The following is a 19,923-nucleotide window of genomic DNA, read 5'->3' as shown; positions in this document are numbered from 1 at the left end:
CAAATTAAATGCCAGGATTGGCGAGGGTCCCTCTGGTCTTTACCCACCCTTCAGAAAGCTTGTAATTACCCTCTGAATCAGATCCATCCCTGAAGGCCCACACAACTCTCTGCATCCGCTCAAGTGCAGCCAAGCAAGTGTAAACAAAAAAAGGTAGTGCAACATCTGATGATAGCACTTTATGGGTCAGAAATTCAGAAAGAGGGAGAGCTGAAGTGTGAAAGAAAACAACCAAGCAAAAAAATTGGTTTCTAAGTGGGTGCAGCCAACAAGGCAAGTTATGTTAAGGGAATTCTGTAAAAGGCAGGGAGGAGTGTTTTCAATTTACACATCATAACTAAAGTATTTACAATTACACTGTCACTTATCTCACCGAGCTTGTGTTTAACATAGCATTTATGTATTGTCTTAATGCAAAAAAGATGAGTGTTGTAAAGAGGTAGAAGTGGACCTCAAGTCCAAAAAGATCTTATATAAGAGTAGTTACAATATTATTATTGGTACTGGGATGTGACATTTTACCTTTTTTTTTTTTCCCGCCAGGGGGTATTTTGTGGGCTCTAGTCTCCCTTATTCGAAAGTAGGCTGACAGGAAAGGGGGAAGAAGAGGGGGAAGACATGCAGCAAATGTCAGCCGGGTTCGGAAATCGAACCCGCGACCGCCGCGTCGAGGACTGAAGGCCTCCAAATGTGGGTCGCGCTGTCCCCTGCACCACCACAGCACGCCCAAGGGATGTGACTTTTTAGTAAATAAGAAGTAAGAATCTGCATAACTGAAGATCCATTTGATCCGATATGGGCACCGAATCAAGCCAAAGCTTCAGATGCTACGATTCTGATAGTTGTTATTGAGCGGGTTGATTTTACTGTAAAGGTTTGAGCTTACAGTCAAACCTTTACCTTTACCTATCGCAGTAAAGCACATTTACAATAAACTTACAGTAAATAAATAGATATTTATGCATTAGTAGATGCATTTGGCAGAATTGTGAAAAATCAGCTTATTGGCCTACGATCAAAAAGTGGCAAGAAACTAACCCTGAACACCCTGAACACACCTTTACCACTGTAAGGTATGGTGGTAGCAGTATTATGCTGTGGGGATGTTTCTTCTTCAGCAGGGACAGAAAATCTGGTCAGAGTTAATGGGAATTTTGATTGAAGTAAATAAAGGACAGTCCAGGAAGAAAACCTTTTCATAGAGGCAAAAGACTTGGATGGAGGTTGACTAACACTGAACATACAGAGCCAGAGCTACAATGGAAGTGATTTTGATCAAAGCATGTTTTGTGGTAGGAGAAATCTAGGCTTAAATACAATAATAAAAAAAAATCTGTGGCATGGCTTGGATATAATGAACACTGATGCTCTCCTTTTAGTTTGACTTGAGCTGTTTTGCAGAGAGAATTGGATAAGTATTCCAGTCTGTAGATGTGCAAATATTGTAGTACATACCCCAAAAAGACTTGGAGCCATATCACTAGACTGTGGTGATTCAATAAAACATTAATTCAGGAGAGATGAAGACAAATGCACACCACACTTTTCAAATATGTTACTTTGTTCTGGTTTACGATGTAAAATCCCAAAAAAGAAAAACTTTGACCCTGAGGCTGTGAGAAACTGATTTGCTAATAGGAGCTTATGCAACACCAAAACAGAAAACAACACTAAATGTTAAAGTAAAAGTAGTCAGTTCTGGATCAGAAAACATCTGTATCAGCAAAGAAACCTCAAAAACTGATTAAGAGCTTCTCCATCTATTATCAACATTTGAACATTTAACTTTGCAACTATACATATATCTACTTTTCAAACAAGTCTGGTATACTCTGGACTAAAGGGCTTGGTAAAACAAATTGAAGGATGTGGCAGAAAAATATGACAACATTAAGCAGCTGCAGAGAAACTGCTTATGGCAGATTGACAGAGTTTGGGGGTTAAAAGGCAGAGATTAACTTGCTGATCTGTCCAGATGTAGGCCAGCAGTGAGAAACTGGTGGCTAGGGTTTTCACAAATAGAGAAGCATAAAGTAAGTACTAGAGAGAAGCTAGGATACATACACACAAACAAAATCAAATAGAGTAGTGTTAATCCAATATAATCCAATCAGTGCTCAGTCTGCTCTGAGGGTGAAGACAGCTTCAAAGTACTGTTCGGCTATTAGCTACTGACACACAAAGGTGATCAGAGAGTTCATCCACCAGACTAGATCTAAGTGAACAGGGTCTGAGGCCTCGTCTGGCCTCATCTTACTCAGTTAACACAGATGTGAAACTGGCTCTTGGCCAGCTGGATTTATGACAGAAGCAAAGTCCTGTGTGAAACAAAGCTGTCATAAAGTGTATTGCAAGGTGTCTGGAAAACAAGCTGCTTATCTGTGGTCATAATCTCAGCAGAACAAAGAAACAATATGGAAACAGAAGATGAAACATTTTGCTAACACTGAGCATTGCAAAGGAAAACTTAAACCAAAACATGGACAGAAGAAAAAAAAAAAGGATGTTTGCAGGAGTTTAACAAGGACACCTGGTGTTTAACAGGATTGACCTGGCAGCTTCTGCCCTGCAGTGTCTCAGCAATCAGCTGCAAAACGCAAACGTTAGAAGCAAACACCTCTGTGCTCAAAGCAGCTGTATGCTGCAATAAATGTAATATATGTATTACATTCTAAATGCTCAAGGTACAGTTTAATAGAACATTATTCTTTTCAAATGGCTATTTGTGGGGTTGCATAAGATTAAGATAGACCTCTCAAAACATTTTAAAGTGGATAGTATTGCTGTAAAAGTACACTTTTCTTATTTTTTTCATTTTCAAAGCTAATAAATATTAATATCAGAAGTATCCTGAGTAAATACAAAATGTGGATTTCATTAATTTGGAGAAAAAGCAATGCAAATCAACCATCCCTGTTAAGAGAAAAATAAATGTGTCACTTGTTATAACACAAATCAACTTATTAACTAAATCATTAACTTCAATTTCATTGGTAACGCCCCAGCTTTGCTGCTGCCAGATCTACAGAATCGTTTCTCTTAAACAGAACCTGTTTGACAACATGAAGTTGGCTAAAAGACCGTAGTAACAGATCATGTCCCACGATGAAAAAAAAAATAAAAAATCCAGAACAGATGAGAGACCAAGTCATTGACATCTATTAGTCTGGAAAGGGTTAAAAAGCCATGTCTAAGGCTCTAGTAAACCACAGTGAGAGGCATTATAAACATATGGAGAAAACATAAGGAGTGGCTGGCCAACCAAAATTACTCCAAGGACTCAGTCAGGAGGTCAAAGAAGAACCCAGAACAAGATCTAAAGCACTCCAGCGCTCATTTACTTCTGTTTCAAATTATGGACCTGTTCCAAACCAAAACCACTGCCAAGAAAAGCAAACAACAGGTCTATCTCACATTAGCCAGAAAACATCTTGATGAGCACCATACATATTGGGAAAATATTTTGTGGAATGGTGAGACAAAGGTGGAACTTTTGGAAGCCGTGGATCTCTTTAGACCTCTCACTGAGAGGCAAATATGATGGTAATAGTATAATGGTTTGGAGCCATCATGCTCCAAACCGTTCTAGGTTCTAAAGCTTTGCTGCTTGATGCCGAAAGTCATGTAGCTCAGATGGTCAATGATCTGAAGCAAACCAGAATGTCCTACTCTGACTTGTTAACAAAAACAAGATGAGAGTTTTGGACAGGGCCTAGTCCTAGTAAATGTGTTATGACATTCAACAGGCATTTGATGCCCAGAGAAACTCTCCAATGTGGCTAAAATTAAGCAATTTTGCAATGACTGGGCTAGTATTCCTCCACATCAATGGAAAAAACACCAACAACACCAACTATTCTCTTAGATCGCCTTTATATGGTAATAAAGTTCATTAGGTGATGTGAAACATCTATTAATACATACAAGTACAAAGAGAAGAAACGAATAACCAGGTAAATACTTTGCCTCATAAGGAACATTATGCTCCTGACGTAGATACTGTCGTCAGACTACATTGGTGCTATAATAGTTAAGCCAAAGGAATGCTAATCACACAGATATGATGAAGTGTGGGAACCGGTTTCTCTTACCAGCAGCTTAAAGCTGAGTTCAAGAAACCCAAAGCATCTGGAGGATGAACTCACAGATAAGGAGAAAACATTTTGTACCTGAAAATCCTCAGTTTCAGGAAGAGTGAAGAGAGCAGCTGAAGTCTGAAAGTAAAGCAATGAGTTTGGACTCTAACAGGCAACAATCTGTCTAACAAAGACCTCTCTTTTTTAAACAATTACCAATTCTTCTAATTCATTTAAAATGAGCATGACTACCATTAGTGGTTGTTAAAGGAAATTAAATTAACTAGCAAATATACTATCAACAATTCAATGTAAGCGATAAACAACCAAAAAGAATAGTCCAGTTATACAGATTTGATGCTAAAAACAATAAAGACGTGACTGATTTCTATTGAAAAAAAGATCTTGAGTTCATGTAAATCAATGATACATTTGAGATGATCAAGTTATGAGTGAAGGCAGGCAGAAGGACATAGGCTAAACATATTTTTCCATGCATTGCTCGTATAAGTGATCTACAAGTTAGAACATGAGTCCAACTTTCCGCAGGGTGCGGCAACAATTTTAAGCATGCCATGGTCTGGCACAGGCTGTTTTATGAATATGATATCCATCTGCTTATCAGAGCCAGATACACACAGTTAGCTTTGTGTACAGAGAAGGCACGTGTTGGCGTCAGACCTAATCCAGTCAAAGGAAACAATAAAAAAAAATTTAAAAAAAAGAAAAAAGAAAAATGATGCATGGCATAATTTAAAAACCCACATGATGTTTTGATTATAAATCCACCCTGGAGGCTTACAATTAGACAACTTAGATTTGTGTGCTAATCACAGGAGCTTCATCTAATGCTCATATAAGATCCAGATTTCATCTCCAGACCAGATTAAATGTGCATCCCAAGAAGTTCTAGGAGTCAGTTGTACGTCCTGAGACACGTTGTAATTGTCGAAGTTTAACGTGAAACGTGTTATTTTGTTAAAAAATCTGCTATCTGTTGAACATTTCATGCAAATAATCAAGGTGTGTTGTTGCGTGTGGTATAACTGACCCTTTGAAATGTTGAACACGTGTCAGCTTTCAGTAATTGAGTTTCAGAACTTGCTACTTGAAGTTTCAGAACTTCAAGTAGCAGTCTGAACAGATCGAATGTGCTGTCAAGCAAAATGCTGGCAGCCAACCAGCTGGAAGCTTTCCTTCAAAAACAATAAATGTTTGAGAAAAAAAAAAAAGACAGACAGCAGCTCACAGACCCACAGGGGAAAGTCCAACTTTCCAATATTTCTGCTGCAGAACTTACCAGTTATTATATGACCTAGACAAAGGGGCACAGGAGGCGAGCATGAAGTGAAACATGAATCCCTCTAGACCTATTAAACCTCCTCCCTTCCTCTAAAAGCAAACTCTTGGTTAAGGGACTCCCCTCACACGTGCACACACAGGACCCTCATGCGCCCTTTGTTTGAACGGCCTCCATTGCTGCACTCTTTCCACATCTTGTAGCTGATCCTCCAACGGGATTAATTTTGATCCTCATTGTCATGATAAGCTAAGGTTTACCTCATTTTGTCCCGACTGCCAAAAGAGAAGTAATTTTCCAACCTAAACCGCTAAAAACAAGCAACCAGTTAATTAAACAAATAAAACTGTACATATAGAAAACAATTAACTGATCCAAATACTTAAGGCTGAACCACAACAAAAGTATAAATGCATTCTCTGTTACATGACAGACTAACAGCTTGAGACAATTAGTCCAAATAACAGGCCTCAGAAGAGGAGAGACCAGCACCCAAAATAGAGTCGTCACTCCATATTGTGGTAAACCATGAGCCACTGATGAGATTTAATGTGGTAGGATGAAATCAGTCATAAAATCTGAGACTTCCTGGTTTTGTCACAACATGAAACACAAAGAAGAGTCGGTGAGCCATTTCTCAGCTTGTCCACCTAGTCAGTTCGTGGTTTATTACATATATATTACAGGTAAGGTGGATTTTAACTAAAAAGGAAACTATAGTACCTAGAAAAATATAAATTCATTTAAACAGTTCAATGTTTGCATTCTTTGTTAAAGAGCACCACAAAACTCAGCATAATTAATGTTCTCCCTGTAAGTTGTAGCCCTGTTGGATGAGACAGAGAGCTTCAACTTTCCAGTGTTGTCGAAGATTATCAACAGGACCTCCATCTGGACTTTGACTGCAATCCCATGGCATGATGCTGCCATCAAGTCTGACCTCATTTCACCAGAGCCCCTTCTTTCACATGTTTGCCGTGTCTCCTACATCGCTTGTGGGAAATTGAAAACAGGGCAGTTTAATGACTTTTTATGATCCCACTGGAAAAAGAGCAAAGGGGGCTCAATACTAATGCAGGCCACATTTTGTTGATTTCAAAACTAGTCACAAATAATTGTGAGTTGGTCTACCAGATGGTTCTGCAACCTTTACAACCCAGAGTAATTTCTGCCACCAGTCCAGCTGGTTTAGAGCCGCAAATATTACCTGAGTTTTTGAAAAATTACAACTCATATCACATTGATTAGATATTTATCTGATTTTTGATAAATATCTAATAAAGGAAATTTGTTCTGATTTTTAAAGAACAATCATTTTATTCCTATATTTAGCTTTTAAACAAAATTAAACTTTTCTAAACGATGATGGCTACATTTTCTTATATGGGATATTTGCACATTATTTCCAGCCTAATAACAATAGACAGATCTAAATAAATATGACTGGAACTTTTAGTGTCATGTGTGAAAGCTAAATGCAATTATTCTACAAATAGAAACTGAAAAACATTTTACTTTAACATCTATTTGTAAAGTTTAGTTGTTTCTTTATCCGTCAAAGTTTTAAAGAGCCATTGCGGAAGATCCAGAGAGCCACTTGTGGCTCTGCAGCCACAGGTGGCAGACCCCAGTGGGGTTAATCACATAAAATCCCAAATTAAAACAGTTGAAGAGTTGTGAAAAATTTTGAAAGGCTCCATCTCTCTGCATGCATTGCAAGTAGCACAACTGGTACTGCCAGTACTCTCGTGGGTATGGCTACAACAAGTTCAGATTGCCCAAAATAAAATCAGATAGGTCACCCAGTTCTAGATATAAAACCAGAAGGCAAGGCAACGTGAAGATCGACGATCTTCACGTTGGAGAGGGAGCTAAACTGTGGAACTGCACAAACAGAAACTGGGACGGAGCCTAAAACCCTGACATACTTAATAACTGCAGGTGTTATAGAGCACGAAGGATGATGCAAATGTTGGCATCAACACCGACAATGACATCAGGTTTGTATTCATCCAACACTCAATGACAGGATATCAAGTCTAACACAGCATAACATCTGCTATGAATGTGTTTCTTCTGTAATTAAGGATGTGGCTCACAAGCACTAAGATGCATTTTCAAAGTTAAAACTGGGCATAGGACTTCCCATGAAGAATCCATTACTATGACCTATGAAGTCACTCAGGCTAAAGCCCATTAATGAAACATCTGCCAGCACCGAGTGGCTTTGCTAGGCACTGTGTGTGCTGCCTTTTCACCTCTCAACAATCTGGAGGGTCAAGAGTCAACAGTCTCAAAGAAGGACAACCAGTGTGCTCTTGCTCTGTGGGCTTCTAAACTAACCCGCAGATGGATATGTTAATTATAGTTTATTATGAAAATGGTTGTGTAAAATTATTACTTAATTTTAAAAAGAAATTGTTAAAACAAGCAGTGATTATATTATCTAAATAAATTAAATTTTCAGGATTTTTGTCTTAAGAGTCATTTCAAGAAAAACCTTTAAATCAACAGGGGAAAAATGAAGGAATTCCTGGAGTAAAATTGTTTGTTTTGAGTAGTAAGCCACCTGGATCGGGGCATGCCTCGTCTTGTGATCTGTTAATAATAATAATAATAATAATAATAATAATAATAATAATAATAATAATAATAATAATAATAATAATAATAATAAAATATTATATATTTCCTTTCTTCCTTAACTCCATAACTATCTTTTTACTTAAAAGCAAAAAAAAAAATCACAAATACATATGCAACTCCTTTATGTTGTTAGTGGCAATGTTTTTGTTTTCTTTACAATAAATAGTCCAATTTTCTGTATTTTTGTCATCAAATAGAATTAAAATTCCTTTATTGTACTGTGCAAGAAGGCACAGCAAAATTTTGAAAATAGCAGCTCTCGAAACTCATTTAATGGTGTCAGACATGTCCGAATCACCTAAAAGCAAAAATGTTGCTAGTGCATGCTGTGTTTCCCTAAGTTATGCCCACATAGCCTCAGCAATCCTCCAAATATGAGGCTGGGTCTTGGGTGTGGCCAACAATGGTTGTCTAGAAAACAGCTGCCCCAATAACAAGAACAAGTGCAAAGGCAGGGCAGACTGGGGGGTAGAGTGTGGTATGGCAGGGGGTACCATGGTGACAGAGCAGGCCTAAACGGAGATGGGATGCTAAATGACGCTATTGTCTGGCCCTAGTGAAGCACACCGCTCAAAGAATGGCACATTCAAACAGTCATACAGGCCTATTGTTGTGACGGGCCCGCGGAGTAATGCAGGTTCACACCGATGCCACACGATCCACCACAAATCATGCTGAGTGTGCTTGGTGGGGGGACATGAAACAGAGACTACATCTGGAACTCCTCTACTACTGCCAAACAAATCCAGGTGTTATCCTATGCGTCATCATCCATAAAAAAACAACTGGAATAATTGTGGAGGAGGTTGCTGTGGTTGTGATAAAACAGCTGCTGATAGTGATGTGATCAATATATTAAAAATGTGACAAAACTGTGATAAATTCTCTAAAACTCCACTGCAATAAATACTATATGCTACAGATCAGACAAATAAAGCAAAAAGATTGTGGTTAGAGAAAACCATAACACCTCACAGAAACTGAACACCTCAATACAAGAGACTGGAAAACTGCACACATACATGCAGTGGTAGTTAATATTTAACCCCAGAAACGTTAATGAGGTATATTTACCTACCGGATTTGCAGCTTTAACTACTGAAAGCCAGCATATTTTCATTCAGGTGATATCCACTAAATGCTTAAACAAAAAGATCAGACACTGACACACACAGTGGATTGCAACAGGTTAAACAGGACTCCCCAGCACATGATTTAAAGTAACACAGTCCTGGCCTATTGCCTTTTCAAACACAGTTTAAGTGTAACACTCACGTGTGAGCTAAAATAGCTTTTCCTTTTCAATCATGTATTACATAAAGAGAAGACACGTAAAAGAGTGATTAAGAATGATGTTATACACAGTACACCAAACTCAGATCTCAAAGCGTCACACAAGAAGAAAGCAGAGACTGAAAGTCTCCAGATTTAAGTCCCCACTCACTGCATATAAATTTTAGTAGTAATTTGTCCAGTGATACAGAGGGTGTCAAGATAAACGCTATTAAGAAGCTTGGCGACATAGCAAACGAGTACCCTTTTCGGGGATTGAAAAACACACAGCACAGTCAATATTCCTGATCATTACCTCACTAATGAATAACTACTTACTTAAATAAGTAAGTAGAAGTGAATGGAAGCAGCAAAAAAATCTCACCCGTCTACACATAATCCATCCATGTTTTACACATTAAGGTTTAACTGCGCAATCCTAACATACGCATCAAAATGATAGTTTGAGGACACTGCTCAAACTACACAAGTCTGTCAACAGTTAGTTGTTTAATGCTTTATGTCATGTTTGGAAGGTAGTGCTGCACAATGTCTGAAAATTATTCAATTGACATGCTTATGCTGACAAATGCGATGACAAACACATTTTCTCATTTATTTTTCAACATTATCTTTTATATTCTCATTTGGTTTTCACAAATTAGCCACTATAAATGTATATAGTTTATAGGATAGTTAGAGTCCTTGCAACTTCTACCTATATGCAATGCAGGAAATATAGGACCCTGCCAAATATTGTACCAGAGCAATCTAAATATCTAAATATCTAAATATTGCAGACATTGACAATGCCATGACAAATCAGATATATTATACAGCTCTGTTAGAAGGGAAGTCAAACTACTGAAATACAATTTCTGATTGATTTGGCTCATACACTGTGCAATATAAGCCACAGTTGCAGGTAGCTTACTTGTGCTACTAAATCAATAGCTGTTCTCTTCGACTGTTCCTTCTGTAAGCATACAGAAGGAACAGTCGAAGAGAACAGCTATTGATTTAGTTTAACGAAATGAAATGAGGATGTTAGCAGGTGTTTTATATAGACAGATGGCTGATGAAAAGGTCAAAGAATGTCTATTTATCCCCAAGAAACTTTACATCACAAACAACACCTGCAGTCAGTTTAACGGTCTCCTGACTCCGTTTAAGCTATCAGTTGCTGTGGCCAATATGTGTTGATGGCATAAGCAAATCTGGAAACAATGCAGACGAATGGAGGTCTGTGGAGCTCAGCAGTGTTACACAGCTACTCCTTTCCTCTGTCTTTATGGCAGGTATTTAGTTGCTCTATGGTGAACTAACCAGGAAGGCAGCTATACTGTAACATTGTGAGGCCAGTGAAACTTAACATCGATCATTAAATGAGCCCCCCATGTGTTGGTGGTACACGTGCTGACAGGCATACAATGGACTGCCACTGTTAATGGAGTGCCACCTTTGGTCTCTGGCTCACATACTCGATTAGAGGTTTTTATATGAGACAGCTTAATCCATCACCCTGCATCAGGGATTTATTCAATTATTATCAACTTACTTCACGCTTCAAGTGGGATCATCACAAACTGCAGCAACTAAAAATGAGCCGTATGGTCTATGTAAGTTTGAAGAACAAGAGGAACACAAATTAACAAAAACACAATGCAAAAAAACATGAGGGCAGCTGCTACGGTTGAACGCTGTGCTTCTAGAGAGGAAGTGATGCCACGATGTGTCATCTGATGTGCTCGAGATTGCACAAAGCTGATTGATGTTAGCTGACACCAAGCAACTAAGTCAACAAACTAAACAAAAAAAAATAAGTTGGCACAACAGTTCATGGAATGTTTTTTTGTATTTTGTTTGTTTTTATGAGACGAGCCCAAAGACACATTAAGCGCTTAATGGAAGGAAACGCACCCATTTAAAACCCTCGGCCTCAAAGTATAACCACATACGGGATAATGAACACATAATGGCAGAAGTGCATTATAATAAAAACTGCTTCTGATTTAAAATGTGCAAATGTACCATTTTGTTATGTAATTTCTTAGCTGCCAACAAAATAGCTTAAGGCTTAGCAAAAGCGCAGTTTCAACATGAACTAATCATCTGCAAGGTATTCAGAAAAACAAGGTTCTCAGTTTAAATGTCCAGGCCTGTCAGTGCTGATCTTTACCTGCTCACCTCCCTCTCTGAGCATTAAAGCTGTGGACAAAATAACGTCAGACTTCTCCAGTGTTTACAGTCAAAACATGTCTGCAGATGATACCACAGCGGTAAAGCCCTCTTACAAGCACATACAGGCCCTTCAACCATGTAGAGCTTTTTAATGCTCTGGAATGTAAATCTTTCCTGAATAATGTCCAACTCAGTATAAGACTACAGATAATCTCAGCTGTGGACTCTGAGCAACCTGTGACTGTTTAACTCCATGAGATGATTTATTTCACAAGACAGAGGTAGTTACTTTGTCATAATGGCAAAGTATTAAATGTTTGACAGGGTGGTTAATTTATGAAAGGTTCAAGCTTCAAGACTTTAATAAGGAAACAATTAATACTATGATGACGTATCAAAAAATAGCATCATAAACTCATTTATATGGCTAAAAAAACAAGATAAATGCAGACAGTGAGTGAATCATTGAATCGTAATCACATTAACAGGATATTTAAGGAAAATGTTTTTATTTAATTCAAAATGTTTTGAACCATAGTTTGAAAGGAATTATTAATTATGACATCTTAAAAAAGACCAAGAAACATCTGATAATGCGATTGGAAAGTTAGGTAAATAGGTAAAGTAAAAATGAAATAATACAAATAGGTAAATAAATAAATGACATTTAACTCTTCGACAAAAATCATTAAACAATAACAGAGTTTGCGAGAATCATCCCATATTCATCTATAGAACAAGTATGGACATTTTGGTAAAATAATAGTGCAGTTTCTATTTCCAATGAATATTCATAAGCAACAGTGACGATTCAGATAAATTTCAAGTAACCATCTCAAAGTCCAAGCAGGGCGCAGGTAATATTTAACTTCGGTGCATTTAAAGTAGTTTTCAGAGTGAATAAGCTATGAAACCATTAGAGACTCTTACTACCTTCCTGGACGATCTTTCATCCTGTTTCTAACCTCACTTGTTCAGACAGGTCAGTTTACCAAAGAAGACAAAAAGTGGGCTAAACCCAAACAAAATATATGCAAACACAGACGTGACTCCTGCCTGCCCCTGTTTATTCCTGTCTGGTAAATATTTTCGTTCCTAAGTGAACTCGCCTCAGCATTACCCCACAGTTCACCGGCTGGCGTCACCGGGCGGCGGTGAGGAGGTCACCAACAACACGGCGACCAAACAAAACGGCCCGGTTCCGGCTTTCCTGCATGCCTTGCGGTGATTATTTTATTATGGAAACAGCACACCGCACTTACCTCGACATTCCTCTAATTTTCTGTGTCCGTGAGTTCATCAGGTACACAAAAAAAATAAAATAAAATAAACACACAAGAGGACAGAAAGCGCTGGACTCAGACGGCTGCAAATGATTCTTCTTGACTGGTTGGTCCGAGCTACGCGTAAGCTCATCGGTTTACTCGACCAGGTAATGCGCACGCGTCGTTCAATGTTTACCCCTGTGCCTCATGGGTGTTGTAGTGCCGGGCTTCAGTCACAAATATAAGATATATTCGCCAAGTTTGTGCACACAGACAAGGAATTGATGTAAGATAAGACTCTCTTTTTCTTTCTCTCTCTCTATATATATATACACAATAATGAATGTTTTCTCAATGTAACAGCATATTCAATTGCCCATAAAGTAACGACTGAAACATTCTTCTTGCAAACCTTAAATCTCTAAAATTTCAACTTGGTTGTAATACTTTTAGTTTGGTGACGAAATTAAACTTGAAATTTGTCTGCAATTACTGAATGCAATGAAAACGGTTTGTTTTTATCAGACGAAATTAAAGTTCAGCTTTACTGGGTGGATTTGGCCTGAAAGATTTAGAAAAGTATCTCATTCCCACTATTAAGTACTAATGGAGGATCAGTGATACTGTGTTGTCCCTCGTGGGCCCTTTTCATCAAAAACTTAGGAATAAACTGAAAACAACTTACTAGCAGGTCTTTTGAAGCATAATGATCCGTACCATATTGCCAAATTAACACAGGAACGAGTCATCAGTCACAAAACCACCCCACTGCCATGGCCATCTTAATTCCCATACCTAATCCAGAAAAACTGGAGAGATTGTAATAGACCCCTCCTCTGTATGTTCCAATGCTGAAAATGTCAAATGTTTCCATACATTTCTGTGAACAGTTGAGTAGTAAACAGCAGTTTATATGCACATAATTAATTTTCACACATTTAAGTGTTAGTAAGCTCAAAATGTAATTAACACCAACATATAAGCAATGAAATAGTCCCTCGCAATAAATGTAGAGATATTACTAATTTTATATGGTCAAGTTCTTCCAATTTACCAAAAACAAAACAAGCAAAACTACACAAAGGTTTCTGAAGTTACAATGTATTTTTTTTTTCATTTAGGTTGAGAAAAACCTGTATGCTACAAGGTATACTTTAGTACTCCCATGTTTTTTATTTTTTTTTATTATTATTATTTTTATTGCCAGACGTTTTAAAATCGACCTGCTTTTCATGAGAAGCTGTAACTTTGAAGACTGGAGTGGCTATGGACAGATGATTTACTGCTCTCTGGTGGCACAAAAACAAATTGCATGTTTTTAATCTGAGCTGTAAAAACAACCTCAGACTTACTTTGTTAAAAACTCTTCTATTTATACTGACAAAACCACCTTGTTTGTCCAGTGCCAGAACTTTTTCCCCCTAAGCTTTAAGAACTGGCGGAGTTGTATGTTAAAAATCGTAGCCAATAAAAATGTGTGTGAAGCAAGGCCACTTAACATTTCAATATTTGCTGAAGGAAAACATCTCGAATAACAGCCTTAACCATTCAGAAATAATGTCTGATCAAGAGATGAACCTAAACCCTTCCTTCAAGTCAGATCGTAAACATTCCTGCATTTCCTACATCTAATATGTTGTGCATGACTTGTCTGTCATAACTGAAAACTTCTGAAATATTTATATGCAGTCTGACAACTTAAAACAAAGATCAGCATAACGAACTTCACTTCAAGCAGCTTTCTAATTTTTAAATGAAAAAAAAAGCACCACAAATAAACAGAGCAAATAGATTTTATTAGCATTTCAGCAACGTAAAGCTCAAACAAATAGGATCAATTCTAATATTCACACCCTAATTTAAAGGTATTTATGGCACAAACCAAAGGACAGAGGAGTTATATGATGATGGCCCAGACTTATCTGCAACACAGAGCAACAGACTGCAATTTGTTAAATGCTATACCAGAGCGGAGATGAAATGAGTCTGCAGCACTTTGTCAGTCCTGAGATATTTCAGTGGAGTTGGTTAAATCATAAGAAATTAGCCAGAGATGACACTGTAAAATCCAGCTAGGGTGGAAAACAAACAAAAAAAAAGATTTTAATAGAGAAACAAAGATAATATATAAATTATATTCAGAAATAGAGTGTAAGCTGTCTAATAAGGGAAGAAAGATATTTAATAACTGTTTTTGAAATGGTGAGAGTCAGGTCTTAGGAAGATGGTAGTGAGAGATAATGCTACAGGGTCTGGTTCCTTGAACTTAGTTTAGATTAAAATATGTGTATATAACCAATGTTTATTTCCTGCACTCCTTTCTGATGGGTTGTGTATTTGCATGTGTAGGAAATACAACATTTCAGAGCCAAAAAAACTAGCTATTTACCTTACCTGTACTTTTCCTTTGAAGCTAGTTTTGTAGAGATGTTTTCTTGAAGAAAACTGGCCTATAAAACACCTCAAGATGCATTGATATATTTAGTAAACCGTTAGGAAGCCTAAATTAATAATTTTCTAATCCAATCTTTTTTCTTTGCATTTTATATGGTTTTATTGTACTTTTGTTTTTTTTAAAGAAAAAGAAATTTAAAACCCATTACTAATTAAACGATGTTCCCTCAGTCATTGGCACCCTTGGTAGAGATGTGAAAGCCTTAGAATTTTATTCTATAAACATAATCCCTTCTGAAAATTTTGAAAAATCCAAACAGTTTTGCCACCTGATATTTGTTCTACTGGGTTTTCAAACCTCCTTCAAATTACTTTATGTTCATTTTCAATTCCCATCAGCTTGTTTGTTGCGCCGTTTTTCTTGTTTTAGTCTATTTATATTTAACTTTATCGTTTGCATTTTGTTTAAATACTATACTAATTGCTGCAGCGCAGTACTGTCTTTCATATGAGTTACAGAAACAAAATTCATGTTTACCAACAGTCCTCTAAAAGAAATGTGACAAAAGAAGTCTAGTATTTTTTACATTGATCAGTGTCAAGGACTCTAAATAAACATTCTGTTTTTCTGGGGTATAAATATGACTTGACAAGTGAAGTTCTCTCAGCCCCTCCTCAAAATGGAAAAGATAAAAGAACATGTCACTCAAGTAAGCTACATACAGATGTGTGTTCATCTCTGTAAAACAGAAAAAGTAAAATAACACTCCTTACCAGAACTTGCTCTTTTTCACAGTAGGACAAAGTAAATATTAATTATATTATTAATAATAAACTTAATGGAACTATGATAGACAAGGCTGGATGATAACTTAATGTGAACACATACAGTAAAGTGGGACGGGACAGGGGGGAAAAAAAAGAAAAGAAAAAAAAAAGCTCACTTTAAGATAACTGCGGCAAAGAGTGGTAACAATAATGTATTTTAAGGCTTTTAGATGCATCTGTATCAGGGGCACCAATGAATTGTGGAGGACTCTGCATATAAATGACACCACATGGCGCCTCAGCACCATTTGATGCAAAATTCTTCCCTTCTCTGTGCAAATGCAGCTATTAATCGTGTTATACGCATTAACACACACTCTACAGTTGCATGCACAACATTTTCTGGCAAAGCAAAATACTGATTGTTGCCCACTTTCATAGCATTGTCTTTGGGATGTGCTAATTTCAGAGACTTTACATACTGAACCTCTTAATTTACCATCTGTTTTACACAGAGATCACATAATACAAAGAAAATATAGTTCAAAGGCTCACTTATAATTCATTAGTGTTCTCGCCAGAGAAATTCTGCGTCCAGATTTTGCACATTAATTTCAACAAAGAAAAGAAAAACGTTACTGATGTGTATGATATCAGTTGTATAATGCATGAGATGTCAGTCCGTATTCATTAAACTAGCTTGTGTGAGCAATACTGAGGATTTACTTTCTCATTTTCCCTATAAAATTTCAATTTCAGCTCCGTGAGATCATCCAGAGTGACTTTTACGGCTGGGAACCATTAATAATTACCAACAGCAGCAAAGAAACTGATCAACCCCCTCTTCAGCTTTTCTTCAAGCTGTTGCAGAGAATATGAATTGAAACTTTTAACTATATTTCATCTTTGGTGGTTAGATTTTCTGAAATAGTGTTTATTCAGGTGGAGCAGAACAAGAAAAAGAAAGTCCTTAAACCCAAACCAGACTTAAAGGATAAACCTCCAGCTATTATACAGTATCATGTAAACCAGTGCCATCAATATGACTTGAAGGAGATTACTGAAGTGTGAACACTGCAAGAAATACAGACCAGGGGTAGTGTTTGAATCTTCAAATAGTCGTCTGTTAGAACAATGAGAGAGGTGGGAGGAGGAAGGAAGGAGGAAATAAGGATGGAGACAGTTAACAGACTTTGGAGTGCTTGTCTTTGTGTGTGCAGACGTGAGTAGGTGTGTCAAAGTTCAGTTCCCTCTGCATAGGAGGGAAGGATTTTGTGAACGCACAAGGCTGGGGAAGATTATGGCCACAGGGAGGAGTCGGAGCACCGGGCTCCTCTGGTGCGTCTCCGGTCCAGGCGGGGGACGTTACGCCAGGGAGCGCTGACGAGGCTTAATACGAGGACAAAGCTGCAGAGACAAACGGAAATCTAAATCAATCTCAAAGTAAAGCAGAACTCAATATAGTTACAAAGTTGAAACAATATGCAACTGTACATAAAATATTTCTTCCAAGGAAATTGAAAGGGGTAAATTCTGAAATTCCAAAAAACTAAAATAGTTTATAGGAGTGTAATTTAGAAGAGAAGAATATTAAGCCTGCTGTACCCCGAGCAGGTTGCGGGGCACGTAGCCCTCCTTGTCCTCCAGCCGTGACCACCACCACTCCGTTTCATTTTCGTCCTGCCGCCGCAGGATTGTGATGGCGTCTCCCTCCTTGAACGACAACTCATCTGGACTCTGGGCTTCAAAGTCCCACAGAGCGTACACCGTGCCCTTGTTCATTACACCCAGCTTCTCCTGAACACCTACAAAGGAGAGTGCAGAACAGTTTGTGTCAGATTTGAAGGAGATGAAGCAGCGATGGGATTATAAGACCAGAACTTTCCTCTCTGGGGCCCTTTCTCACCGTATAAAAACTGGGAACACTGGATGTAGCCCTCCTCCATTTCCTCACATTTGTCTGCTGCCGTCTCCACATCACTAATGGTGCTTGCAAAGATGGCGGCTCCTGACTCCACCAACAGTTTGCAGAGATGAACGCTGTTGCAGGAGGCGGCGCAGTGAAGAGGAGTCCTGCTCAGATGAACACAAACAGTTAAAGAAGGGAGACGCGAGAAGTAGTCATGATTAAAGCATTATGGACCTTACCAAGCTCCGCCCACAACCGACCCACGTGACCGCAAGTCTCACAAGCAAAGCCTCGTAGCGCATTGTTTCTATGTAAACATGACTCCATTAGTGCATCATTTCTACCGGATTTTCACAATATATCAGCTACTATAATGGACAGAGGAAATAACAAGTTCATGTCATCATCTGGGAGGAGGTTACTGGTTTCTCAGTCACAAGCTGGTTGCAAACCTGAGGCCAGCAGGTGTCAGTCAGTCAGTTACGATAGATCTGAAATTTGGTTTGATGACCTCAATATGAGAAGCTACAGACTTATAAGAGGAACCAAAGAGCTCTGTTAAGGTAAAGAAGCCATTTGTTTGTTAAAATTTTATGAAATCTATTTGTTCTATTTGATGTTTGTTATGAATGACGTATAATCATAAACAAACAGGGTAATTAGTCCAACGTTTAGAAACTACAGCGGCTGTAATGAGCCACAGCAAATGTAAACAAAGGTAAAATAACCCGAACAGGTGATCAACTCAAAACCATTCGCACCTTTTAGTCTGTCTCTCTTGTGGTTTAAGCACACTTGTTATCCGTATCAACCGCCTGCGCCCGCAAGACGAGCAAAGATTACGTTAAAAACATAACATCCAGTCCGTTACGATATCAAGTTTCCAGGCTTGATATTTATTTCTGGATTATTAATCAGCGCTTCCCTGAACACAGCGATGGTTGATTGACCAGCTGTACTTTGTGCTAGAGTGGCTAACACGAGTAACAGTTTAGTACAAAGCCTTTTCTGCTAAAATAAAATCTTTAGTGTGTGTCATGCATATTGATCTGTTTATTGATCTGTTTAGCTAACATAAGACTGTGTAGCAGACAGGCTTCAAGGTGTAGAAGTTGTATCAGAACTGCTATTATGCTGTACTTAGCTAACGAGAAGCTAGTGTTTGTGAGACGGCCACCCACGTGACCACGTAGAATGAGCATCAGCCAATGAAAAGCGGCCCCTCTGGTAAGGTCCATGGTGTCGACTCTACAGGACTCACCATCCGTCGCTGTCTGCCGCATTGACATTCACACCGAAATCTAGCAGGAACTTGACGATGTGGTGGTGTCCTGCACACACTGCGTTGTGCAGAGGTGTGATGCCCTCGTCGTTGGGAGTGCTGGGATTCTCCACCTGGAGGAAAGGAGAAACATGAGGCTTGTACACCGCCCTAAAAATGATGAACTTCCTCATCTTCTTCCCATAAACACACTGAGGATTTTGATTTTAAAGGGGCAGTATTATGCATTTCCTGGGCACCTTTTGCCATTTTATAGCACAATCAAGTAACAACCTTCAGTTGGAATTGCAACAATATTTTTCTGGTATCCCATTAACAGTATGGTAAGCAGGAGGGCAGCTCTACCAGGTGTTTCCTAATTGCTGTTGCTAGTCTGAAGGAGCTGAGTGGGGCAGCTACTGGGATGCTCTGTGAGGCAGAAGCTCAGCTGGGAAACTGCAGCTTCAGGGAAGAGCTGTGTTGAAAATGCGGCACTCATCGAGAGCGACAGTTTTCCCATCCTGAATGGTTGCCACGGGAGATTAGAGGATTTCTCAAACATGCATGAAAGAATCATAGCAACACTTTGATTTCACATAATCCCAAATTCCACCTTTAAAGTAAAATGTTCTTGGGGTGTGAATATTTTTGCACAGCTCTATGAATGAAATGTACATAAAACATTGATCTGAAGCACATACCTCATAGATGATCCTCTGAACCAGATCAAACTCTCCCTCTAGTGACGCATCAAGCAGCAGGGCTAAAGGATTAAACTTGACTCTGAAGCCATGACCGGTGCGCTCAGAGTCGGGTTTTTTCAGGTTTGTGCGTTTCTCCTTTAACAAAAA

At 38.4% G+C, this 19,923-nt stretch overlaps 2 protein-coding genes across 8 annotated transcripts in view; both read right to left on the bottom strand.

The window, feature by feature from the left end:
* The window catches only part of LOC122825833 (disheveled-associated activator of morphogenesis 1-like), a 48,735-nt gene extending 35,840 nt beyond the window's left edge, over positions 1-12,895 (bottom strand). Inside the window, exon 1 of one of the 2 annotated variants that reach the window (XM_044107413.1) lies at positions 12,738-12,895. The gene's annotated coding sequence lies outside the window, so the exon portion shown is untranslated. The remainder of the gene's footprint in view (positions 1-12,737) is intronic. The other variant, XM_044107416.1, reaches the window with a different exon arrangement.
* A 1,622-nt stretch (positions 12,896-14,517) lies between these two features.
* ppp1r13bb (protein phosphatase 1, regulatory subunit 13Bb) overlaps positions 14,518-19,923 on the bottom strand; it is a 30,222-nt gene continuing 24,816 nt past the window's right edge. For all 6 annotated transcript variants that reach the window (XM_044106368.1, XM_044106370.1, XM_044106371.1 and 3 more), the window contains 5 exons: positions 19,774-19,911; positions 19,073-19,206; positions 17,809-17,975; positions 17,508-17,707; positions 14,518-17,309 (listed from right to left, as the gene is read on the bottom strand). In XM_044106368.1, coding sequence (XP_043962303.1) covers positions 17,268-17,309; positions 17,508-17,707; positions 17,809-17,975; positions 19,073-19,206; positions 19,774-19,911 — 681 coding nt within the window. In that variant the 3' untranslated portion in view covers positions 14,518-17,267. The remainder of the gene's footprint in view (positions 17,310-17,507; positions 17,708-17,808; positions 17,976-19,072; positions 19,207-19,773; positions 19,912-19,923) is intronic.

Source organism: Gambusia affinis, linkage group LG22 (genome assembly GCF_019740435.1).
Source record: "Gambusia affinis linkage group LG22, SWU_Gaff_1.0, whole genome shotgun sequence".
NCBI lineage: Eukaryota > Metazoa > Chordata > Actinopteri > Cyprinodontiformes > Poeciliidae > Gambusia > Gambusia affinis.
Note: the sequence above shows the minus strand (reverse complement) of the source record. Positions and strands in the feature narration are given on the sequence as shown.